The sequence below is a fragment of the Corvus hawaiiensis genome, chromosome 16 (genome assembly GCF_020740725.1).
Source record: "Corvus hawaiiensis isolate bCorHaw1 chromosome 16, bCorHaw1.pri.cur, whole genome shotgun sequence".
In the NCBI taxonomy this organism is placed as follows: domain Eukaryota; kingdom Metazoa; phylum Chordata; class Aves; order Passeriformes; family Corvidae; genus Corvus; species Corvus hawaiiensis.
This window is the reverse complement of record NC_063228.1, coordinates 5029518-5050421: the sequence shown is the minus strand read 5'-3', so window position 1 is coordinate 5050421 and position 20904 is coordinate 5029518. Positions and strand designations below refer to the sequence as shown.

General features: G+C 42.2%; 1 protein-coding gene across 1 annotated transcript in view; it reads left to right on the top strand.

The window, feature by feature from the left end:
• GNA12 (G protein subunit alpha 12) overlaps positions 1 to 18436 on the top strand; it is a 41444-nt gene extending 23008 nt beyond the window's left edge. Inside the window, exons 3-4 of the mRNA XM_048320563.1 lie at positions 10215 to 10265; positions 11229 to 18436. Coding sequence (XP_048176520.1) covers positions 10215 to 10265; positions 11229 to 11798 — 621 coding nt within the window. The 3' untranslated portion in view covers positions 11799 to 18436. The remainder of the gene's footprint in view (positions 1 to 10214; positions 10266 to 11228) is intronic.
• Positions 18437 to 20904: the final 2468 nt, after the last annotated feature.

The following is a 20904-nucleotide window of genomic DNA, read 5'->3' as shown; positions in this document are numbered from 1 at the left end:
TTGACACCTTTCAAATGTCTCCTCTGTATACAACACGGATTCCTGCAGTCAGACTGTGGCAGACTTGTGCTTCACTTGGCTTTCCTCCTGAACAAACTGTTGGTGTTTGTCCTTAGAAGGTCTGCTCTCCACCCCGCCCCCAAAGCTCTTAATTTGACTTGCTTTCCTTTATACTCGCTTAATTCTACTTTGGAAAACTCAGTAAAATCTCAAACTGAAAAAGCACTGGTTTATTTATGGAACTCTTTCCCATTTAATTCCACCTCTGAATTCAAGACCTTGATCCGTGTGGTTTCAGTCTGGTCAAAGTACAGTAGTGAATCAGTAATGGTGTTAGACGTGGGCAGGAGACAAAAGAACCACCTACTATATCCTCTTTTTTCTGGTTTCTTTCTTCCAGCCCAGCACGTGCATTCCTGGTTGCAGGGAGTTCAGCTGGCCGTCCACGTGGCTGGACTGCTGCCCTCTCTCCGGTTCAGTAGGATGTGACTGAGGCTTTAATTAGGATTTTTTTTTAATAGGCTAGTCTGCCCAACAGCTTGGAAAAGTTTGTTAAACTCACTTCATTTTCCACTGTGGCTTGATTCATTTCTATGTGTAGATGAGGCCTTGAGGATGGAAGCTGTCACTTATTTCTAATCACATATTTCATCTTTAGATTTGTTTTCAGACCTGAAAGAGAACAAATTCTGAAATTAAATTAAAAGTACCTTAGGGTGCGTGAAATCTTCATACTGCAGTATCAATAGGGTAAAGATTTAAGTGCAGATTTGGAGAATTTCTCCTCCTCATGCCAAAACAGGCATCAGGAAGGGAGAGACTATTTAGAATAGCTGTTATGGTTTGATGTGAATAGATAAAAAGCCATGCAAGATAATGCCTATAAATACGATCATAAGAGAGAACTTGACTTGATTGTGAATGGAAAATGAAGTTTATTTCAGGTCACCAAAGGTCCTTTGGGGTTCATTCATCTCCTGGACTCAACACACAGTGCTATCACTGGCACTGGAGCAGGAGAGATGAGGTTTGGGGAGGGCAGTCACCGCTTGGGTGAAACCCTCTCACAGACCCAGAATGCAGCTGGGAACTAATGAAATAAGTGTTCTTGGCATGGGACATGGGACAACTTGATCTGGGGGATTTACAGGTATGTGTGAAGGTCAGCCTTGGTAGATACAAGTCTTGGTGTGAGTGGCGGAACACAAGGTGCTGAGGAGCTTCTAAGTGCAGAGAGCAGGATGAGAATTTCCACTGATTGGAAAGGCACTGGGAGGGCAGGCAGGGTAACAGGTGGCAGAAGCTGCACCTCAGAGTTTGGAGCTGGTCAATTTTAAGTCTCTTAGAATTAACAAATACTAAACTTTTATTAAAAAGGAGGTTTTTGTTTCTGGGGCAAATGATTCTTGAAAATCAGATGTGAAGCTGCTTTGAGGAGTCCCTCAGACTTGCAAACTTTGTGTTCGTTGTTGTTGAGCCTGCCAAGTGCTGAGGTAATGGGCATGGGGCACAACTTCAGAGTAATCTAAGCGAGGTGGAATTTCATTTCTTTCTGCACTCTATTCTCTACACGCTTGATTTTTAGGAATCAAACTGTTAAATAGCACACCTGAGTGCAGCTAAGACTTAGGTTACATTTAACCTTCCTTTCAGATACTGAGCAGCTTTCTGGGTTTTGCAAGACCATCATTTTAGTCTGCCCATCTAAAAATGTCTCAGCTGTATACATACAGATAAAATAATTATTTAGAACAAAATTTTTAAAAAATACGAGGGATAAGTGATGCTTTTCAATCCTTATAGTCACCATTTAACAACAGACAAATTTCAGTACATCGTGTCTGAGCTGATATTTCCCCAGAAAGTGGAGCATTAGGACGCTGCAGCAAATCTTTGGTGTGTAAGTGGAGCAGGAAGCATCGTTCTGCAAGATACTCAAGGTTATGCCTCTTGTAAGTGCATCCAAGTTGCTGAGCTTTCCAGCTGGCCACCTGCCATGGAAAAGTCCAAGCTCAACATTCTCTCATGGCTGGTGTTAGCTGCTTTTTCAGCCCACAAGATCTAAGATATTTATTTCCCATCCCTTGATCTGATAAGATTTGAAAGGGAAACTTGCTGGTAAACTTGTGATTTAGTCTTGATCAGATAGTCAGTACTGCTGACTAGATTAATTCAGAAGGTGCTTTTTTTTTTTGTCACTGTCTGTTCTGGTTCTGCAGATGTCTCCTGTAAACAAAGCAATTTTCAGGTTTGCATTCTGACCTGCTGGGAACAAAGCATGGGCCTGGGGTCACGGAATAACGGGATTGTGCGTCATTCCAGGGGATGTAAATACATCCAGTTGCTTCTAAATTCTGCTGTGTTAGTTGAAAATGCCCGTATTTCCGTGGCAGCTGCCTACTGAGAATAAATGGGATAATTTGCTTGTGATGGGCCAGAATCTTGGATCCATCCTTCCTTCTACAGCTCGGGACTTTGTTCTAACTGTGGCAGGAGTGTTGTTTCAGTTGCCTTTGGGGTGTTGAGCTGGCTGTGCCTGGAATGAGAAGCTGAGCCTGGTGTGCGCTCGCTCGGCTCCACAGAGAACCTCCGGTGTGGGAGATGAAAGGACTCTGGCAGCCCTTGCAGACAATGTATTCCCTTGGACAGTTGGCAGGGAAACAGGAAGGAATCCTTCCATGGGATGCTTAGGAGTAGGTCTGGCGTCCAGTCGTGCCAGGACTGAGCCGGGCTCGCTGCTGATGTTGGATGCAGTCATCAAACTATTTTTGTTGTTTAAACATAACTGCTTCTTCCTCATGAATTTGGTCTATATCCCCTTGCATCCACTGCTTGACTCTTGCTAGGTGCTGGTCAGTGAAGGGTAGGACATGCTGAATCACTGTGGCTGATGTGCAGGTCTGTCTGGTTAAGGATTTTTCTAGATTTATGTTTTTTTAAAGCTAAAATTCTGTGTTGCACTGTGCAACTTTGTGTTTTGTTTGTGGCCAGTGCTGTTTTCTCTGCTGTTTGCACCTGTTTTTCTTCCAGCCACTGCAAATCTGTGAAGCAGGAACAGCAGTGATTAGGACAGTAAGTATGAGTAAAATCAAAATTACAGGGATTTTTTTGTTAATGTTTCTTGAAGCTTTGAGTGTAGGATGGAGCCTGCCTTAGTCTATTAACAGAAAATTCCTTTCCTCCTGGAGGCACTGCTGCTGGTGTGCATATTTGAGACAAATGGACAGAATTGTTAACCTAGTCCAAAAGTAATTTATCTCATCTACATCCTGTTGATGTAGAAATACCTAGAATTTCAGGAAAAAAATGTAACTTTGTTTTTTTCCTTGCAGCACTTGGGAGAAAGAATTGCTGTATTTGATTGCTGGAAAAAGCTAACGCATGTTAAGAGTTGCCCTTCAGCACAAGAACTCTGCTCCTGTATGAGTGTTTCTTAGCTGCAAAGCTAGAATTTCAGTCACAGGATTCCACAAATCTCAGTACTGATATGGAAGCTCTGATTAGCCTAAACTTTTTCTGGAGAATTAAATAATTATCACCTATTATTATTCATATGCTGCAAAGCACAGTTAGGCCATGTAGATCATGTAGATGACTTTATATAAACCCACCCTGACGTGTACAAATAAATTTTTCCATTGCCTGTTTGTACTGAGCTTACAAATAATGAATTTTTTAAATATTCTCAGACTTCAACGTCTGGTACCTACCGTGTGTAACTAGGCAGGAGAAAGGAGAGGTAATTTTTAGAAGTTTGGAACCATATGGTACTTTTTTGTAGTTGGTATGTTTGTATGGTCCAGATAGCAGCAACTTGGATAAGCACTGGAGTTGCTGGATGGGAGCCAGGAGCTCAGTCTGTTGTTAAGGAGGAAGTTAAATAACACTGGAGAGATTTGATAGCTGGAATTCTGTACAGCTTAAATAAGGAGAAGTGGTTGGTCTCTGCATTGGAGCTGGTGATTGAATGAAAAATTAATGTTTGTCTTGTGTCAATAAATTTCGATGCCCAGACAGGATGTAGAATATCTGTAGAACAGAATTGTAGTGTCCAGTGGGCATCAGCATTTCGGGGCAATTTAGGTTACTTCAGCATCCTCTGGGGGAATTCTTAACAAGCACAGACTTGCTCACCTCCTTGGAAAATAATACTGAATTCATCCGCTGTCAGAGAGGGGAGAACATGCTCCTGGCGGCAGTAAATCCATGCCCTGTTAGCAGTGAGGCTCAATAGAAGTAAGCTCTTGAAGGAGCCTGTGGGCTTGGGGAGGGGGAGCTGTTTGTTTGTAGTTGCCCCTCAGGAGAATTTTAGCCCTTGGACAGAAGCAGGGGGCAGAGCCTGAGCCTGTTTGCTTCCAAAGGATGTGTGTTAAGCTGACAGGGTGGCAACCTGCTGCTTGTGTCCAGTAGCTCTCACTAAGGAAAGCGTTTGCTGTATCGCTTTTTGATGGTGAGGTTTTGGTTCTAATTTCAGTACCCAAAAACCTGGCTGATCTGAGATCTCCAACATTTTCAAAGACTGGTCTCCTGGTTATTTTGTAACCTTGCTCTTCCCTTGGGCCTCTTGCTTTTGTGAAACATCTGAAATGGTAACATTCAGACCCCTTACAGTCAAAAGGTGATTGACGTCCCAGGAAGCTTGGAAAAGAGGAGATCTCAGTGTTTGAAAACAAAGATTTTGCTTGCAAGTTTGCTTTTTGTCTGTATGTGTCTCCAGCAGCCCTTATGGAATGGTTCCTTATGTAAATTGTGTCAGTGCTTTAAGTCCATCCCATTTGTGTATCCAAGATCTCAGAGCTGGGAGATTCCCAACCATCTTTCTGGGATCTCCTGGATTTCCTGTGTTTCTCAGCCCTTCTGCTGAATATTTTACAGCTCCTGAGCAGAGGGTAGGTGACCAACACTGATGTTTTATCCGGGTCACTGTTCTCTCCTGTTGCAGATTCTGCTGCAGTTTGTGGCAGTTGTTTGCAGTATCTGTTTCTCTGGGTGTTTTGCTGTTAGGGGAATTCTGTTAGATCTGTATTATGGGAATTCTGCTAGATCTGTATTAGATGCTTCCTTGAAGTACAGCGTTTCCTTCCTCTGTGGTTTAATTCATCATCTGAAACAAGCTAAGACTGACAGGTCTGCCTTAAATTGTGCACTCTAAATTTAGCAGCCAGAGACAGAATGATCAGGAAGGGCTAAATAATTATTATGTCAAAAAGGCCTTGGGACAAGGAAAGGAAAAAAGCCAATTTGGAACAGAGGGTCCCCTTTCAAGTCTTTTAGTGCAGAGCAGAATTTAGAGGAACTGCTTTTCAGAAGCAAAAGTTTGAAATGAGCCAGTATTTTAGGGAACTGGACAATGAGATATTTCACTGTCCTTTATGATCTGACCAATGCTCACTTTGAATAACTGAGGATTACAGTGACAAGTTGATAAATTCTGGCCTTGCAGAACACGTCCAATTACTGAGTTTCTGGGAGTATTTTAAAGTAATTTGCATATGATTGCTGTGCATTTATTTTCATGAAATAAATACTGCTTGCGAACTCTGCCCAAAATGAGGCTATCAATGGCAAAGGAAGTGATGCCAGATTAGTTATAATATTTCTCTGTGGAGATTTCCTATGTGCTCTGAGCGTAGCCTGAAGGAACAGGGATGTTGAATTCAATCAGTTATTTTCATGGTGACTTATTTGGAGCTAATGTTAAGATGGCATTCACATAGTACAAAATAGGTAGATTAAAAATTTCTATGTTTCATGGCTTTTGCCCCTTGAGAATGCTGTGGTCAAAATAATCTAGCATATAAAAAGTTTTAGAGGACTATTTCAGGAAGCAGGAGTATATGTTTACATTTCAACTTTCCTCCCTTTCTCCCTCACCAGTCAGTTTTTAAACAAATTGTACTATTTTCTCTGGCTTCACCAAACTTTTTACTGCAGATAGGCCAGTTTAAAAAAATAACGATTTTTAAAAAAATAATCCGATAGCAATACTGCATTGTGGGCTCATCTGAGGCCTTGTGTTTGTGTTTCTTGATTCCCCCAGTTCCCAGATGTGCAGTGACTCATCCTTCTGAACAATGGGAACAGCATCTCTTACTCCTTCTCTTGGTCCCAGTTGGCAAAACTGTTACTCAGAGGATCTGAATTGCAGAGGGAGGAGAGATCAGCAGTGACAGAATGAGTCACCCGAGCCTTGTGGTCACTCTTGTGTGGTGAGCAAGGAGTGGAACACGAATGGTCACTGTTGTACCCTGGGGCACTAAAAAAGGACCAACTGAGTTACATAAAACTCATAACTCAGAGGTCACTCTTCCCTCCCCCACAGCTGTCCCGTAAAACACGGGGTGTGGGTGCAGGAGACACCACTGAAGCATCTTGATTTATTATCAAGGGGGATGAAAATCCATAAAAATAGCTAACTGGTTTGTAACTTTCCAATGTGAAATGAACTGACAGACTACTAGTCAAAAATAAGTAAGAAATGTCAGTGTGTAAATCTACACTGGCAGACTCTGCTGGGACTGTGACGGAATGGGGCTTCCTATCTCAGTATAGTGCTGGTTGAAATTAAATGGTCTTTCATATTTTAACAGCATTATTTATGAATATAATTAGAATATTTTTTAAGGAAATAGTGTGCTGTTAGGACAATGCAAGATGTGAATCTTTTTAAACCTGAAAGGCAGAAGCTGAACAACCTTCTATGAACATCATTGATCTGAGGAGGTTTCCGGAGCTGCCAGTTTTTCTTGCAACATCAGCCTGTGAAGGATCTGATCTGGAGCTTTTTTGTTTGTTTTTAAGTGAACACACCACAATGTGATTATATTTAGATATTTACACATAGTATAAATACACATCGAGCGTATAAATACACATATATTATAAATAACTTCAGCTTTCATTTCTATTTTGCTGCTTGCGAGCATATCTTAAAATAGATTGTGATGTTAAAATAACCTTTTTTTTCCAAGATAACCATTAAAATACTGAAATTGAAGTCACCAATGTGCATAAATATATTTTTAGTATCTGATGAATCAATTGCAAATATTTGCTGACACTTTTATAGGAAGTCATGGTCATGGACCTGAAATAACTGGCTAAGATCTGGGGAAGGAGAGCACTTGAAGTGCTAAGCCAGCTTTGAATGTAGCTGAGTGGCCAGATAGATATTGGAGAAACACTAAACATTTGCACTGAAAAAGTCAAACCAGCTTCTTTATGGTCAGTGTCTTGAAGAGAAAAAAAATTTTCAACACAAAAGGGGCAGCTGATACTTCATTTCAATAATTATTTGCCTTGAAAGGAAAATCTACTTTGATTTAGAAATTCTGTTTGTGTATTTTTATATACATACATTTATATGCATAAGCATTTGTTTGTATATGTGTGTATAATTGCAAAGGATAAGACAGCTTTGTATAAATAGTAATTTATTAGTGGAATTCAAAAATCCATTTAAGTGCAGCTTGATATAAAGCTAAATAAATTTGACTTCCAGATCTAATTAATATTGCTGTCTATTTTCCCTGGATGGCAAGGAAAAATGAATCTAGAAAGGAATGTTCAGTTAGCATAATTGTTCTAATTAAAAACACTAAAAGCAAACAGTTGTGAAACCTGGAGTTGCCATATTTTCCTCATTTAATATGTTACATGTTACTCATCGAGTCAGTTAATGCTCCGTGCACTTGTGTGTGCTGCTGGCTCGAGGAGCTGAATGTGCTTCCCAGAACATTCCAGTTTTCTGTAAATCTGACTAAGATGTAGAACAAGATTATTCCAGAGGCCTTCAGAGCAGGAACTGAGTCCACACTTCTGTAGAACGTAACACAGGAATCGTTAGTCGGGAATCATTAAACCAGGAGGTTTTTGAGTGTGTGCACTGGGTTTGGGGTTATTATTCGGGGAGGGTTTTGGTGGGTGTTTTTCCTCCCGTCATGTTTGTGTGCTTTAACATTTTGAGGATTTTTTAGCTTCAAACCCTCTGGAGCTTGTTGAGGATTTGTTGTTTTGGCTGGAAACAGATATTTTGACTTAAGTACTGGATGCCTTTGGATTCTGTGCTAGAGGAGAATGTTCAGATTCCTTCAGATCTGTCAGACCATGCATATGGTGCTCACACCTGTTCCAGCCACCTGACTTGTAACCTGACTGGTTACCCAGCTCTCCCAGTGCTTTGCCATTGCTGCTTAAAATTTCCCTGAACAAATTGCCTGGCTTAATTGCAACATTAGGAAGAGCTGGATAAGAACCTGGAGAAGTCTGTTTTCCCTAAATCACTGCAGAAATGAATGTGTATATTTTCTATTAATCAGTTTATTTTCTTACCTCCTTATCAATGTGCAGAATGTCAGAGTGATGGATGTGTGGGGTGGGAAATAGGGGAGGCAGAAGCTGTAAATCAGGTGATCCTGCCTGTGTGTCCCTGCATTTCACAGGCACACGGCTGTTCCCTGCTCCAGCGTGGGCGGGTGGATGGACAGGCAGAGACTCTTAAAGCAACTGGGTAGAAAATTGGAAGAATCTCTATCAGAGATGGCCCCTTTGCAGTATTTTTGCATATCTGAAGGCACTGTGTGGGACAGAGCACAATAGATAGAGAAGGGGTTTTTTGTAGCTTCAGTGATCTTTTCTTTCTGGGCTCTCCCATCTCCTGAACATGACTAATGCTGTACAGGAAGCCCTTTTCTCTTATTCATGCAGTCTGTGATATCTCTTCTGATCCACAGAGTGCCAAAAAATACAGGAAATTACTTTCACCTTATGAAAATTCATGATTGTAAGGAAGCTCTTAGAGCAATTGTTCTTTGGAAACTTCCCCTCTCCCCTCCCCCCCCAAAAAAAAAAGTGGTTTTTTTCTGCTAGCAATCCATCGTAAATCTTTTGTTGATACACGGTAGTCTTTTGCAAATCCAAGTGTTCTCTCTCCTTTATGAAAAGACACATCCAGTTTTAAATGTTAGGAAATAATAAGCTCCAGCTCCTTTTGTGTGTGCCTTATGCTGGGAGTGTGTCCTTGTCCAGCACTGAATCCTCTGATCTCCAGTCTGATTCCTCACAATGAACTGTTGTGTTGGCATCTGTTTAGAGTTGTACTGGGGGGAATAATTCTATTCTGCTGTCTCAGGGCCATGGTGTAGAGGAGGATGTGTGGTTTAAGAGTTTATATTGCTGCTGGAGTCCAGGGCAGTACTTGGAGAAAGTTCCATTCTGAATTGGTGACTTGGTGAGGGCACCTACTGTCTGTCATTTGGTCATGACTGACAGCCCTGCTCTGTGATAGGCATGGGTTTTCCTGCCTAAAATCACTAAAAGGCAGCAGGATTTTCCACTTGATTGTTTCTCATCACATGGCTACAACTGTAAGACACATCCTGAACAGTGAAGAAGACTTACTGAATTTCTTCTGTGTGCTAGGGAAGTGTTTGCCGGAGAGTTTCACTCCAGAGTAGTCAGCATCTGTAGGGAAACAATTTTGTTACTTCTTTAAAAGTAAGTGCAGGGCTTCTTGTCCCCACTAATGCAAAGAGGGGCCCTTGATTTGAGTGTGACACACAGGCGAGCTTGTGTGATAAAAGGCCAAATCCTCTTATACAAGAGTAAATTTTCACACAAGAGTGAATTTTCCCTGTAAATATTCCTCTTTTCTTCTCAATATAACTGCTAAAGGGCTTTGTATAAGATGAGCAAATCTGTTATTAAAAGTCTTGAGCCCAGAAGGGAAGCTATCTGTAGAAGAGCAAGTCCTTCAGAATGTTCCTTTTTTCATTTGTTTGTGACAAGCAAGTCTAGCTTAAGTCATCATAAATTGTGGGTGACTTAAATCTTTCACTTTTCTAAAGATATGCCAGCCAGTCTAGGATATGCTTTTGTTCACTGTTATGAATTTTAAACAAAATACATTGGTTTCTTATAAAGTGTTTCATTTTTACTCCCACTCAGTGTCAGTTAACTGCACTTATCTTACAAGGGGGAAAAAGCCTAATTCTTTAAGTCAAAGAACTGACTTAATAACACTTCTTTTTTATTGTAAAGATTTACTGGATAGATTGGAGCATTTGTTCAAATCTCGACTCAACTTTGATTTTTCCAGGCCTGGTGATACTGTTCTGTTAGACCTCAGTGCATGTTGGAAAGTGAGAAGTCCTTGGTTCTGTTGGATTTGCTATCCTAGAAACAAGCTTAGTTCCCATGTCTTTCCTTTTCCACAGGGTGAATCGGTGAAATACTTCCTGGATAACCTGGATCGGATCGGTCAGCTGGTAAGAAACCTTCTACTGACCCAGAGAGCTCCAAGAGACAGGGAAAGCCTGAGTGTGCTGTGATTAATGGGGTTTGGTTGGGTTCTTCAGTTGATTTTTTTAAAATAATAATGCATTAAATAATTTCAGTTTTCTTTCTCTAGAAATAGTAAACTCCAGCTTTATGAAACTGAAGCTTGGTATTTGCGTAATCTTTTTTGACAGACAACAAGTGGAAGTTGTATTTGTGCACATATTTTATCAGCCCTTCTATGCAGTCTCTGGATCTCATTCACTTTTCCTGATGCTCTGATGGCTGGTGCTACTTAAGGTAGCAGAATGAAACCTTAGCAAAATAAAAACCCTTCCTGACACTTGTAGGATTCAAAACCTGTAATGAAAACATCTGTCAGGAGACTTGGAGGAAAAAGGGTTGATTTTCCTAAATAGTAACAGTGATAAGGTTCTGAAGAACAGATTTCTCTACAGTGGTAGGTTGGGCCACAGCTTGTGGTAGAATCTGTTGCTGTACTCGCTGGTCATGGAGTGTGAACCTGGAAGAAGAATTTCCACTAAAGCTTTCAAGATGGTCCTTGTAAGAGTAATGAACTGTGGAAAAAGTAAATTTAAAAAAAAAATACAGTGATGACTTGATCTGCTTTATTGTACCTAAGTGGCAGGAACACTGTAGCTAAGAATTTCATGACGAAAAAATACACTTCAGCCTTAAATGAAGAGGCTTGAAGGATAAAAATGTGAAGGAGTGAATTAGTCCTTTATTTTTGTTCTTGTGTGTCTCAGGATCTGTAGCTGCTTACCAAAGTGTTGAGCTAAGTGGTTAACAGGCCAATGTTTTAGAGTTGAGTATTCATTCTTCATGTGATGGTTTAAAAAGGCAGCTCCTGGTGATTTACTTCAGTATTCAGACATTAGCCAGCATTTTTGAAGGACTTTTTTTTTATGCATCTCTCCTTTCTTTTGCAGAATTATTTTCCCAGCAAACAAGATATTTTGCTGGCCAGAAAAGCCACGAAGGGGATAGTAGAGCATGATTTCATCATTAAAAAAATTCCTTTCAAGATGGTGGATGTAGGGGGACAGAGATCTCAGCGTCAAAAATGGTTCCAGTGCTTTGATGGAATAACTTCAATTTTGTTCATGGTCTCCTCCAGTGAATACGACCAGGTCCTCATGGAAGACAGGCGCACAAACAGACTCGTGGAGTCCATGAATATCTTTGAGACAATAGTCAATAACAAGCTTTTCTTTAACGTTTCCATTATCCTATTCCTCAACAAGATGGATCTTCTCATCGAGAAGGTAAAGACTGTCAGCATTAAGAAGTATTTCTCGGACTTCAAGGGCGACCCTCACCGGCTGGAGGACGTGCAGCGTTACTTGGTGCAGTGCTTCGACAGGAAGCGGCGGAACCGCAGCAAGCCCCTCTTCCACCACTTCACCACGGCCATCGACACGGAGAACATCCGCTTTGTGTTCCACGCCGTCAAGGACACCATCCTGCAGGAGAACCTCAAGGATATCATGCTGCAGTGAAGGAGAGCAGCCCCTGCTCTGTTGAAATTTCGCTGGAGGGTTCGATCAAAGTTTTTATCCTTTCTTTCTGGCCCTTGCATGCGGTGTAGGACCCATGCGAATTCCTTGGCTCAGGAATGCTGTACACTAGCCAGTCCAAACAGAGGAGCTATAGGCCGGAGGAGTCATGTTGATGTTAGCTACTGAATCATTTGGACTAGAAACACTACTGAAACCTGGCCATGGTAGGTTCTGTACCGAGTTTGGAACGCTGAATGACATAACCACCGTCTGCCTTCTTTGAGAACAGAAATCTCTGACAAACCATGGATGGAAGACACGTTTCAAATGAATGCGCTCATTTTTCAGAAACTCTAGTTGTACAAACTGCCTTTTTTTTGTAGTTTGGAGGTGCTGATTCGATCAAACTAATCTAAACATGATGAGATTGGCAGCTGTGTTGGAGAATGTTAATGGAAGTTCCATTCTTAACCCTTAGGAATATAACCAGGTCTTGTGTGTGTGTTCAGCTTTGCTGAGGGTCTAGAATCCACCTTCCAAGGTGGATGCACAGCTCTTGTCTGAAGGCTTTGCATGAGTCTCCTGAGGCAGAAGTCTAAAACTGTGTAAGGAAACTCATGTTGGAGTAAATGGGATGGGGAGTTAAGGCCTTGCTGATACGAAGAAGGGTTTATTTTGCACTATGTATGGAGGGTGTTACATCGTGGGAAAGCTGATTTCCTTGGTGCAGCAGCCTGTGCTGGAGCACCCAGCCATGTATCTGCACAGTGTGTGCTCGAGGGAGATGTGCTCCATGGCAAGCCAGCACTGTCCTCACAGCCACAGTGGGCAGAATTTGTGAAGGTTCAGTGTCTCACATGACAGGGCTTCGTCTGTACTCAAAAGTTTGAAAGCTGATTAAACTCTTAAGCAAAGGTTTTGATAGCACAGCAGCTGCTTGATTAGTTCCCAACAGCTGACCTTGTAGGAAGACTGAACACCCTGGAGATCCCAGCTTTCCAGCTGCACTGATGTATTTGGACAGCAAGACCTTGCTGTAAAATTAGGCTTTAATCTGTGTCTTAATGGGATCTTCAGCCTGTAGGGATGCACATGGAACCCGGAGCACGGTCAAGTTTGGAGTCGCCCCTTTTGGGCAGTGGTTTGTGTGTAAAAGGGCAAGAGGCTGTGAATAATTTGGATGTGAACTCCGAATTTCCTTGTGCTCTCAATCTCTGCCAGGTGCCTTTTCTGCGTACAGACATTGAATCTTTTCTACTACAGTGTGGGGTACATGAACAAACCGAAGATATTGTAGTGCTATCCTTTAGGTAACTCACACATAGTTTACTGTGCAATTTTTGTCATAGTTTTTGTCCAAGAATAAAACCTGAAGGGCTGTTTGTACCCATAAAAAGTCAGCAGATTCCCTGGAGTTCTTATCCCCTTTGAGCCTGTAATGGCATGTCAAAACAAGCAAAGTTTTACTTCAGCTGGTAGTCCCATGGGAAATGTGGTCAAAGAAAAGTCCTGTTCCGTCGTCCTTTCATGTTAATTTGGATAAAATCTGGAATCTTTCTTCCCCTCTGAAGCTTGCAGATGTTCATATCAGTATTTTTGTGTAGTTTCCTGATGCAGCAGCCTCCTGGCTTTCTTTGTGCAGGCTTCAGAGTGGAAAAGCTGTGGCTGTTTCCATGCCTGTAACAGGCACAGAATCGAGGTAAGAAGCAGCTGAGAAGTTGCAGATGGGAAAATCTAACTTAAATTTCAGCAAACTTAAACAGGAATTAGCTTCCTTGTAACAAGTCTTATTTTGCCAGGACCAACTCTGTCTTTTAAATATTTATTAATTTTTAACCTTGAAGGTGAAGAGTGTTATGTGACTAATATTCAGATGGGGGGAAAATCTCAAGATTATTACATTTGAAAAGGAAAATGTTTCACCCTGGCGTGATGCAAACAAGTTTACTCATCACATTAAGGTTGGTTTCTCTAAGCCCATTTGTCTGGCTGAAGTCTAAGGCTGCTTTCAAAGCTTTCAGATGTTTTCTGAGTTCTTGGCAGTGGTTTTCACTTCACACAAGACACTGGGAAAGAGGAGGCAGTTGTGGGCTCACCTGGCTTCTAGGTTGACTTCACTTTAGTTTTAGTTTGCCGTGAGCTTTATTCTTTCACTGAATTTTCCAGATGGGTTAATATAATGCTTGTTTTCTCAAATTAGTTAAACATTCCCTTTCAACTGTATTTTTTCTAGAGAATTACCTCAGTTTGGTGTCTGAATCTACTGTAGTTTTACCTGGAGGCATAGCATGGAATTTCCTGTTCTCTTTTTCTCTTGATACTCATCCATGATTTTGTATCCTTAGTCACCTTATGGATTTAAAACTCTCAACAGAGCTAATGATGCAACTTAAAATATAAGTAACTTAAAATCTGCACCTGGAAATGAAACAGCATGAGAGATCTCACACTGAGCTCTCAAGCTGCTTTTTTTTTGTATATGGCAGTTTTGCACACTAAGTCTTAGGGAACCAGTTTGTTCACCTTGGGCCCGTTCTTGCCTTTCTTGTTTTCATTGATGAAATGGGCCTAAGTGTGGGGCTGCAGCCTGCAGATGAAAATCAGTGGTTTGGCTCTGTGGGCCCAGAGTTCTGTCAGGTTTGGATAATGATGGATCAAACCAGGAACCCCACGTCAGGAAACTCCTTGCAAAAGTCAAGCACTTCCCAAGTTTGCAAATGAGCTGGCCTGTGAGTAAAAAGGATGTGGGGGTCTTTTTGAAGTGTCAGCTTTCTCTGCAAAATACGCTCCTCTTCTTGCCACAGCTGCGTGGGTTTGGGTTTTTTTTTTCAAGGTGAGTTGTAGTATAATAAAGCCAGAAAGTCATGTTGTGGTAAATCAGTGAATTACTAAAGCAGAGCTTAGGTAGATGAGGTTGTTCACATATTTCGGGACAGGCCTGGTTGGTTGCTTAGTCCTTTCACCAGAAACAAATAGAAAACTTTATTTTAAGTGACATCCTGGAGAACTTAGCAGGTAAACACAGCTGGAGAGAACATCTTTTTTTGTTAGCTTTATAGGTTTATTGTTCATTTGGCTGGTCAGGAAATGGGTCACAGGCAGGATGATCATCAGATGGAGACCTTGAACAAGTACCTTTTTTTTTTTCTTTTTCTTTTTTTTTTTTCTATTTTTTTTTTTTTTTTTTTTTTAAGAAAAAAGCAGCTTTTTGCTGTCCCTGCTCTGACAGCCGGGGCCAGTGACAGACTGTTGCAAAGGGGTTGTCTCTCCCGAGGACAAAGAGAGGAAGCTCTTGCAGCCAGTGCTTGGGGCAGAGACTGACGTAATCTTGGAGTTTAAGTAGAAAAATTAAATGGGAGTCATTTATCCAACACTACTTTGTGTTTGTTGTCCTCAAAAACAAGTGTTAAGCTAATTGAGTGTGTCAGTCAGTACCATTCCTGCAGCTTGCAGTGCTGTCAATCTCTGAACAATCCTTAGATGCATTGCAAGGTGCCTCGGTGAAGTTAAAAAGGAAGAGTGGTTTTCTGGAAGTGACATATTCAATAGGCACTTGTCACTTTGAAGGAATTAAATAGTTCTTAATGTTGAAAATTAATTAATGGTGGTTATGGAATTGAAATTACTGCCTGCTCAATTTTACAACTCAAAGATGCTTTCAGTTTCATGCAAAGAATGGATCTTATTTTATTTAATACAGCAGCATAGATTATTTGACTTATTAACTTGCTAATGTATTTAAATTTTTTAATTGCTGCTCTGTAAAACCTAAAACTAGGCATGTTACAAGAATGAAGAAGCTCCTGAAGATGACCATCCCCAGGCCTTCTGAGGCAGGTAAAGCTGCACTGCAGCCAAGCAGGCAGAAAAAGTAATGGCAAAGAAACTATAGGGAAACGGAGTAGGAAGAGTTTGTTGGTACTGGCACTGGAGACAAAAATATAATTCCCTTAGGACAGCTGAAGTGGCATTTGGTGTGAAAAATGGTGCATTTGGAGTGTTTCCCATCCTGTCCGTGTGTTGCCCCCACATCCCCATGGCCTCATTCCCTCTGGGAATTCACCCATCCTGGTTACTGTGATCTGCAAAGAAACGTAGAATTAAAGCAGTTAAAAGAACAGACATGGTACCACTGAAGAAACCTGCAGCCGCCTTTAGTGACAGACAGCTACCTTCCACAGAACAGCATTCTAGAAAACAAGTCCTCTGCTGCCTTTAGATGGCTGCCTTTGTATTAACTATGTTTTAACTTATATTAACTTATGTTTTGGAGTCTTTTCTATGTGTGTACTTCTTTATTTCTGGGGGAGGAAAAAATCCTTCTGTGCTTGGACCTACAGGATTTCTCTGAAAGGCCCCTCTGATTTTCAAGTTTTGACACCTGACTTAGCTTGGCTTCTGTCATCAAATTTTCAGGAGTACGTGCTGGATTAATGGATGATTTGATGTGTGCCAGCTTGAGAGACAAACACGATATGCAGCAACACCTCCACACAGTGCAGTTTGTCATGTAAACCAAACACTGATCTTACGATGAGAACTGTAAGTTTAGTAGCAGCCTCTTTTCTATATTCTCTTTCTAGTATAAAATCACGTGGTGTAGTCAGGGGTTTAATATAGCACTGCCAACTCTTTACCTCATACTCTTTAATTCTGTAACACGAAGTGGTGGGTGGGGTGTTTCATTAGCAACTATAAAACATCTGTGCCTACTTCTGTAAATGAGCTTTTAACAGTTTTTTAGGGAGCATCCATTATGGATCAGGAAGACTGGCATGGTCTGGGCCAGACTTGGCCTGAGTTAATGCTGACTCCACACAGTTCTACGTGAGGACTGTAGCCTAGTGAGGAATAATTGGTAATGCAAGACCTAGTGCTTTTTAATAATACCTGTTTTGTAATTAGCTGGGGTGATCTCTGCTTTGTGCTGTGACGTGGGCACTTCTTTGTTTTAACACTAATCTTTTTTTACATAGATGGAAATGGGTAAAGCCAGGAGATTTGGAGCTGAAACTGCCTATCTGCTAACCAGGTGATGCTGCTTCTTTGCTCATCTTGGTGGTTGGGCAGTTTAGTTCGATCCTTGACGTTTTTATCTTTCTAATGGCATTTGGAAAGCAGTGTTGAAGTTTGTCTGTGTGTTGATATGCTTGTGTTCTTACTGGGTGGAGAGTGTGGAGGTACTAGATTGTCAGTGCTGGTGGTTCTGTGCCTGGCTGGAGGAGCTGTCACAGCACAGCTCTTGGCCTGTGACTGAAGGTCTGGTGTGAAAATAGTCAGAGGGGGGAAAAAAGAGCAGCACTGACTTCCAAGGTGGGCATTCTGGTAAAAAAAAAAAGCCAAAGTATGTTGGAGGGGAGCAGGAGAGGGGAGCTAGTTTCTAAACAGATCCCAAAAGCTGATGGTGCTTGAAGACTGTATTGAGGTGAAATGCCATCTGCACTGACCCAAAAGCTTTGAGTGACTCCAGAGAGCCATTGGCTGTGAATTAAGAGCAGCAGGCTGGCAAGGCTGGCCCTGCCATTGTAAATCTCTCTTCATCTGTTCATCACTGGGTGCTGAAACTCTATTTTGACTAAAATACAGTATGCAGATCTCTGGCCAGACAGTGCATCTTACTCCTTCCTGACAGCTACTTAAACTTTCTTCAAGATACCAGAGCATGAGAAGGTAAGAGGCTGTTTCTGTTGTTTGAATAAAAACTACAACTGATGGAGAGCAACATTTTTAGGACCTCAGAGAGCATCTTTTGAGGGAAGTGACAGGTTTTGAGTAGCACAATTTCTCTGCTATTACTTCCCGTCAATCTCTCGTGCAGGCGGTTGGGCACAAAGGCTGAGAGGAGATAGCAGGGAGCAGGGGGATGTGGGGGAGAAAGGATCTGTTGGGCGATCACGAGACTGGGGAAGGTGGTTGGGGGACATAGGTTTGGAGAGGTGTGTTCAAACTCCTGTTTGCGCTGAAGCCATTAACCCTCTGTAGGACAGGGAGTGTTCCTCCAGGCTGTGTTGTCTGGAATGTGGAATGGGCTTGAATTGATGATACACATGAAAAAGTATTTCTGGAGACTCCACTGAACAGCAGTGCTGGTGTTTCTTGCTCTAGTGAGGAGTTGTCTTGTTTGTGAATCAAAATGTATGAAAGCAAACTGACAGAACACCAGGTTGGTTATCCGTGACATGACCACGTAGCTTAGGAAGCCAAGTGATGTTATATCTTTTATTCTGCAATGTACTTGCTCTCTGGTGCCTATGCATTAACACACATACTATGCAATATCAGTCTTTTTTTAAACCAGTTCACTACATTGGGCAAGAAAGGCCTGAGTTTAGCCTTAATTTTCTTAACAATTCACAGGAAAGTACTCTAAAAACAATGACAAACTAAAAGAAGGTGGAAAATGCATAAAGTAAAAGCACAGTCCCAGACTGCTCACATAAGTGTCTTTCTAGCACCAAAACAGCATCCGTGATAGAAGCAGCTACTTGCTGTAATAGTTTCAACTTACGAAAACTGTGTACTAGATAAAATTATATTGTGATGTGTAAAAAGTGTATTTTATAGCTTTGGTGACTTAGTTTACTGTTTTGTATATATGAATTTTATAAATCTATTAAAACTTGACTTGTTATACTGTTCTTTATGGGTTTTGTCTTTCAACAAGAGTCTGAAGTGACTTTTTTCTTAAATTTTTTTCTGTGAGGGAGTTGCTTTTTGGACAAATGACAGCATGGACTGTACGGAAGTGCAGCTGTCATGCCATGAAATCTCAGTCTGTAACATTTGGGTATCTCCCACTTCTCCACTCCTGGTTGGAGTCATTCTTCTGAGTGTGTCCAGGAGCTCAGGCTGGTGACACATTAACCTGAGTGAAACTTGGAACTCGTTCATCTGTGGCATTCCTGGGGCTGACTGGGGCATTAGCACTGATGGGAAGTGGGAGGGGAGGCACAGCTGGAGTTTGCTTATGTATTTTAAGCTCAGCAAGGGAAGATAATTGGGCCTGTTGGGATGGGAGCACCTGTTAGAGATTCCTCAGTGCTGTGTAGCATCTGATAATAAATAGCCATGGGAACTGTGCCTGCTGCTTTCCCAGGGCCAGGCCCCTCTCTGGGAGCACTGCAGAGCCTTTGGAGGGTCACCAGTGTCCCTGTCACACAGCATTGCCATCCCGTGGCAACCAGTGCTGCCAGAACTCGGGCTCCAGTCCTCAGGAATGCCATAACCTTTCCTCACATTCCCTCACTTTAAAAGGTCATATCTGGCAGATTTTTGTGGCAAGTCTTGATTGTTTCTTGTGTAAACTATTAATGCCAATTCCACTGGCAGTGCACAACTCAAAACACTTCATGGAGCATTTTTTGTCCTTTCTACTAGTAATTGGAAATGCAGCACTTCAGCTGCATCAGGCCTTTGGGAATGGCTAACTCTTTGTCCCTGGAGTTGCTGAGCACTTCCAGGTTACGTGTACTGCCAGTGTTCTGCACCTCTGAAAACAAGGGCAGACCAGTTGCAAATCCAGTATGCTCTGGTAGAAGGTGCCCAGGTGTGATCACGAAGTAATCTGAAAAGCTTTCAGCAACAGCAGCAGCTCCAGGGGATCCCCTTGGTGAGCTGTGTGAGGCAAACTGGCCCTTTTGGGGCCCAGGTGTTCCTGTGAGATGCTCCTTTCATAACTCTGCTGCACAGATGTTGTTCCATAAGAGCAGAGCTGAAGCAGTTGGTTCTGCAGGTGGGTTTGTCTGTTCAGTGCCAGTGAGTGCTTGTGCCCCAGGGAGAGCCTAAACTCCATGTATTAACTTGGAATTACCTTCCCAGGATCAGCACAACTCCCTGTTCAGAACCAGAGTATCTCTTGTGCAATTTCAGTAATCCAAACTGAATATAAAAGGGAAAGCATTGCTCTTTCCCCAGGGAGAGGCTGCTCTAAAATGCAAAGTATAGCTTGTATTTTTGCTCAAGTGTACAAGGTGTAAGGTTTGGGGTGGTTATAGTAATATTTAAGTATTTGTTAGAACTCTTTGAGGAGAGAAATTAAATAAATCTGTGTGGTTTCTAGCTCCAGCCTGGTATGCCATTATCCTTACAGACCTGGGAGGAAGTTTACTCAGTTTTTTACTAATACCAAATTTCTTGCCACTTCCCAGGACTGACTGGCATCTTGGGAAGCTGTGTGGTGTTAAGGCAGGAAGAGTTAATTAGGATGAGTGTTCAGGGATTTTTACCAAAAGTAGCTTTCCCTTAAAGCCTCAATTTTGCTCAGCAGAAGCAGACTTCAGTGAGAAATACCATTTTTAGAGGAGAGAGGTGGTCACAGCCACTGTTAAATCACAAAGGGCTGGATCATGCTGATGGAATGTCTGTGGAAGGTGCTGGTTTTTCCTCTCCCACCCTTGCAAGCTGTTGCAGGCAATTGCATCCCAAACTAGTAAAGAGCATGGAATTTTTTGTTGTGGGATTTTTTTTATTATCTGGACAGTTGCTTTGTCTCCCCTCTCCCTTCAGCTACAGCAAGTCCCTCTTTTCATAGTAGGAGTGGAATGTTCTGCCTGTTTATTCTTGGAAGAAGATATTTGTCTTTATGAGCTCGTAAAGCTATTAAAAGACTGGTTTTTACTATGTTCAGGATTAGACTTCAGAAATTGCTTCAAAACAAGTGTCCTTGAGCTTGGGGCAGAAAGGGAGCTGCTTTGGTGGTGCAGGGTGCTGCAGGTGGCAACAAGATGGTGTGGTTTGGGAGATGCTCTGAGCCAGAGGAGTCTGACATGGATCTGTGTTGTGCCTTAGGGGTATTCCAGGGAAACCAACAGCAGCTGCAGGAAGGAGGTGCAGGAAGGTCTGCTGGGGGGTCTCCTGACGGTCGGTCATGTGCAGGATTCCTTCCTACAGCATCTGCCTGTCCCCACAAGGCACCCCCAGGCCACCAGGCACAGAAACACAAGTGGTGCCCTCCAGGGCTGCCAGCCAGAGGCCTGTGCCCAGGGAGCTCGGGGCAGGCTGCTGGCACTGTGTCCCTTTGGGACCTGCTGTCCCTTCCCATCTGAGTGCCCAGTTCCTTCCCCTGCCTGTCTTCTGCCAAAGGCTCCCCAGGCTGTGGCTGAGGTGC